Raw genomic sequence first — 5,541 nt, forward strand, 5'->3', positions numbered from 1 at the left:
CCAACAGTGAAGGAGAAGCCCAATATCAATTCTGTAGTCAACCTTCTCTATAACGTGTGTGCTGTACAAATGGCCAAAAGGGAAAATTCTAGGAACCTCTCTCCAATCTTGTACAATCGATTTGAGCCTGTGTAGAACCGAGGTAATAAAAACACTTCACCCGACTTACAAATCTAATTACAATAAAGCCTAATAAGATTATCATAACATAAGAGCATACGTAAAAGACTAATGTGAAATACGGTAGATGTTGCTACATGCCTACATAAGTTAGTATTCACATCAAAACGAAATAAGAGAAATATATTTATACTGATTTAGGAATTCTTACTTTCGTAATTCATCAAGAAATGGACAGCTAATCAAACTACAGTGTTAAACTTATTTTTTTTCTATCAAAATTCGTGCAGCATATTGACTTATGCTAATAGGAATTTGTGAGTCTGATCCACGAATATGAGTAGACATACCTTTCAGGCTTTCAATTGGATATATATCCACGAGGGTCACAAAAATTTATTTATTTAGTTAAGTGAACAGTCAAATACATTCACTGTAAAGAAGGAAGGATGAAGTAACATTTCGAGATGACATAAGGTATAGATAATTTGTTTTTGCAGCTTCAGTAACTAACTTATTGTTGTTGATCGCATTTGAGCATATTTTTCGGAAAAAATGATATTATGTTGTTATGATAGAAATCACATTTGGTAATAACACGGTTCATAGAGAAATTGGTAACAAATGACCCATAATAATGTGACAGTCATCATGGCTTTTAAGACCATGAATTTTATGTTGCCTCACATTAATACATATTGATGGGTTTGAAAACTATCCATATGTGTCTTGCATTCTGTAAGATATTAAAGAATTTATCTTTCTCACTAGGTGAGCTTGAAAGATGTTGGAGGTACTTTTCATTATGCCCATAATTCAGAACGCACACCTAACTTACTTAGTCTATTATTTTCTATCTACAGCTTACGTACGTTCTTCTATGCATGTTCTACTCAACTGCCCCATGTCATTTCATCAGACTTCAGACCGCGTCAACTCTTGTTCCTCAATCCTGATCAATGTTTCATGTCCTCTTCAGCTGCTGCTACTTCCACAGGGACGTGTATATAACTTCATACTCACCACTTTCTACTCCCACATTTTCATTGATAAGGAGGTCAGTTAATGAGGTCTAAGACATAAAAAAACCCACATATATTTTCTTGGCTTTTAATTTAATGCGTTGGTTTGGTAATTGTTTGACTTTCTGGCAGATAAAGATAGTAGTAGCCGCTGTTGAGACTATGATTTTAAAATCGTTGAATAGTAGTTGACACAGTAACACCATTTAATAAATTATCAATGAAAATTATATAATAATATCACAGACCAACCAAAATTGAAACGCTTGAATTTAATTAGAAATATTATAACCGCCTAATCTTGTCAGTTGTAATCTGAACTGATTTTAGATATATATATGTCTTTACAAAATACAGAGAATATAGCCGACTAGATCATGTGGCATTCAGTTAACACAGTTAATACAATGACATAACTCAAAACCTGTTCGGGCTCCTACCACAACGTTCATGCATTCAATTGAATCCACTGAAATTTTCTTTCCATATATAAACTTAGATGGTAACACACAGCATTGGCACTATAGCAAACACATTTTATAAAGACTCTTTTTTTCTATATCCAAATATTATTTGAGTAAGAATAATGATGGTAGGCTTAACTGAAGTCTTCATCATCATTGCATTCCTTTTTTTCTTTGTATTCCAATGTTTCTTCCTCCACAAGAAATCTCAGGGAAACCCTTTGTTGAAAAACTGGCCTTTCCTAGGGATGCTGCCAAGCTTGCTCCACCAAATACCTCGATTAATTGACTGGACCACTGAGGTTCTTGATGTCAGTGATCTGACTTTTGCTCTCAAAGGGGCATGGTTTACTGGAACAGACTTGTTATTCACGGCTGATCCAAGGAACCTCCATCACATACTAAGTTCAAACTTTCGGAACTACCCAAAAGGACCTGAATTCAGGAAGATCTTTGATATTTTGGGAGATGGAATTTTAGCTGCTGATTCGGAGCTGTGGGAGGATCTGAGGAAGTCAGGTCATACAATTTTCCACCATCAAGATTTCCTTGAGATATCAGTGAGTAGCAATGTAAGTAAGTTAAAGAAGGGTCTTGTTCCTTTTCTTGATAATGCTGCTGGCGAAAACATCATCATAGATTTACAAGATTTGTTCCAAAGATTCATGTTTGATACTTCTATGATTTTAATGACTGGTTATGATCCAATGTCTCTATCTATTGAAATGCCGGAGGTGGAGTTTGGTGAAGCTGTAGACCACGGTGAAGAAGCTATTTTCTATAGACATTTTAAACCGGTAATTTTGTGGAAGCTTCAATATTGGATTGGGATTGGTCTTGAGAGGAAGATGAGAGCTACAATGGTCACTATCAATCAAATGTTAGGAAAGATCATATCTTCAAGAAGAGAGGAGATAAGTCGCGGGAAGAGAGAGACATCAATGGACGTTTTAACGTATTATATGAATGTGGACACGACCAAATATAAGCTCTTGAAACCGAGAAGTGATAGGTTTATAAGAGATGTTGTTTTAAGTCTATTGGTAGCAGGAAGAGACACCACAAGCTCAGCTCTTACTTGGTTCTTCTGGCTTCTTTGTACACATCCCCAAGTTATGGCCAAGATCCGACATGAGATCAAGACAATGTTTGATCCTTCAGATCTTGAGAAGCTCGTGTATCTACATGCTGCCTTGTCCGAATCGATGAGACTCTATCCACCAGTTCCCTTGAATCACAAGTCGCCATCAAAGTCCGATGTGCTTCCAAGTGGACACAAAGTTGAAGCACATGCAAAGATTATAATCTCTATTTACGCACTGGGAAGAATGAGATCTGTATGGGGAGAAGACGCATCAGATTTCAAACCAGAGAGATGGATTTCAGCCGAAGGAGTGCTAATTCATGAACCTTCATACAAGTTCCTTGCATTTAATGCCGGTCCCAAAGCTTGCTTGGGTAAGCATTTGGCTCTCTTGCAGATGAAGATAGTAGCTATGCACATCATACGAAACTATGACTTTAAGATTGTCGAAGGTCACAAGATCGAACCAGTTCCTTCTGTCATTCTCCGTATGAAGCATGGTCTTAAAGTTACAGTCAGTAAGAAGATATGATAGGCTTTGAAGTCTACGGTAACTATAAATATTCTATTTTTAGTAAGTGATTCAGGTCATCATTAAGTTGTTACGTACGTTTTGGTGTTGTTTCTATCTTCATTTTAGATATTGCAAGGTTTTGGGTTTTCCTTTACTCATTTAAATTGAGATAACTATCCAACTAAGATTAGGATCCTGTTCCACGGTTTCTTTTCTCTATATAAACGTGGCTCATGGTGTTGTAAGAGGCCACAATATTTATTGAATTTACTCAAATGGATTTCAACTATAGAACTCGAGTGTTTTTACGGCATTTGAAGACTAAGAATCAACTAGTTCTTAAACCCGAGATAGAAGGACTCCAGAAGATTTTAAAACACAAACAGAATACACCCCTATTGAACAGAGCCTTTTCACTTAAAAGCATTTGGCCCGATTGCCGATTGGTCGCTCACTGTAAAACTAATACAATTAAACAATTCGAAATAAAAAAACAATAATAACAATTAGTTAAATTATTTGAAAAATTATGTTGATATTATCTTTCAACATTAATGTCTCACACACAAACCTCAACTCACATACCCAAAATGTAATCACATCTTGAACCTCTCTGTGTTCTATTGTCAATTAATGTCATAAGATCACGTCAACTCTTGTTCCTCAATCCTCTTGTTCAGATGCTGCTATATCTTGTGGAAGTAGAAACATGAGGATAATATATGCATGTACTTGTGGAAGCTAAGTCACAAGATATTTCAAAAAAAAAATATACACAAGAGAAATATAAAGAAATAGTTGACGTTGTTTGACAAAAAAGGAAAAAAAATAAAAATAAACAGTTGACGCTATTCACCAAAGAGAAAATTAGAATAGTGTTGTTATGAAAACCAAAGAAAAGATCGTGTTCGTTATGGTATTGAACGTTAATATGTTGAGGCCAATTATAACATGTTTATCTAAACAAGTCTTTGGATGCACTAAGAGTAGACAATAACACAATGTCTAGGAGAAAAATAAAAATGATCCGAAAACGTATCAGAATCTATATCGAACTTTATTTTATATATGAGATGCAACATAAATTTTACCTTAACATTGTAATTTGTAAACGCTAGTATAGAGAAAATGACTAGCATAATTTGGGAGTATTTTACTGTATACTGATTGTTATTTGAATTTTAATTTTGAAAATATTATATTTAAAAGGTGGTATTTTTTAGAAATTTTTACTACTAATCAATTCACAATACTGTATTACCAATTGTATATGGTATTTAAATTGAAAAAGTTGCAAAAAAAAGAAGTAAATATTTAAACGTGAAGGTCATTTTCTAGTTGATTTTTAAATTATGGTACATAGCACGTGCCACAGTTAACCCAGCTGTTAATACAAGACAACAAATTAAATGAGTTCGGCTTTGAATCTCTAATAAAACCCCAAATTTGGTTCGGGCTCCTACCACAACGTTTATGCAGTTAATACAAGACAACAAATTAAATGAGTTCGGCTTTGAGTCTCTATTAAAACCCCAAATTTGGTTCGGGCTCCTACCACAACGTTTATGCATTCAGTTTAATCATTAGTTGTCAACATCAACATTAACACAAATTACTAAGCTGTTGGTGTCCTTTTTCAGTCAAATACCTTTTAATTATAAAAGGTTATATATCAAACCAAGTTACTAAAGATACTTTGTTCAAGAAATCCTTTGTTTTTGAATGATGATCTTAAGCTTACTTGAAGTCTTCATCATAGCATTCCTTTTTTTCTTTGTATTCCAATGTTTCTTCATCCACAAGAAATCTCACAAAAGCCCTTTGTTCAAGAACTGGCCTTTCCTCGGGGTGATTCCAGGTTTGGTTGTCGAAATCCATCGAATATATGATTGGATGGTTGAGGCTCTTGAGGCCAGCGATCTGAATTTTGTTTTCAAAGGAGCCTGGTTTACTGGAACAGACTTCTTACTCACGGCTGATCCAAGGAACATCCATCACATACTAAGTTCAAACTTTCATAATTACCCTAAAGGACCTGAATTCAAGAAGATCTTTGATGTTTTGGGAGATGGAATTGTAGCCGCTGATTCGGAGTTGTGGGAGGATCTGAGGAAGTCAAATCACACCCTTTTTCACCATAAAGATTTCCTTGAGTTCTTGGTGAGTAGCAATATAAGTAAGTTGGAGAAGGGTCTTAATTCCTTTTCTTGATAAAGCTGTTGAGGAGAACATCATCTTAGACTTACAAGATATGTTTAAGAGATATATGTTTGATATTTCCTCGATTTCAATGACCGGCTATGATCCAATATCTCTATCCACTGAAATGCCGGAAGA

General features: G+C 35.0%; 1 protein-coding gene and 1 pseudogene across 1 annotated transcript; both read left to right on the forward strand.

Moving 5' to 3' along the window:
- On the forward strand, positions 1,689-3,239 carry LOC104750245 (alkane hydroxylase MAH1-like). The gene has a single exon (XM_010472015.2). It carries the CDS (start codon positions 1,729-1,731, stop codon positions 3,220-3,222), a length of 1,494 nt encoding a protein of 497 aa, XP_010470317.1. The 5' UTR covers positions 1,689-1,728; the 3' UTR covers positions 3,223-3,239.
- The window catches only part of LOC109129473, a 2,109-nt pseudogene continuing 1,489 nt past the window's right edge, over positions 4,922-5,541 (forward strand).

Source organism: Camelina sativa, chromosome 16 (genome assembly GCF_000633955.1).
Source record: "Camelina sativa cultivar DH55 chromosome 16, Cs, whole genome shotgun sequence".
Taxonomy (NCBI): Eukaryota; Viridiplantae; Streptophyta; class Magnoliopsida; order Brassicales; family Brassicaceae; genus Camelina; species Camelina sativa.

Bases quoted from the DNA above. Each gene is read 5' to 3' on its own strand.
- LOC104750245 (XM_010472015.2), top strand. From the start codon at position 1,729: ATGATGGTAGGCTTAACTGAAGTCTTCATCATCATTGCATTCCTTTTT.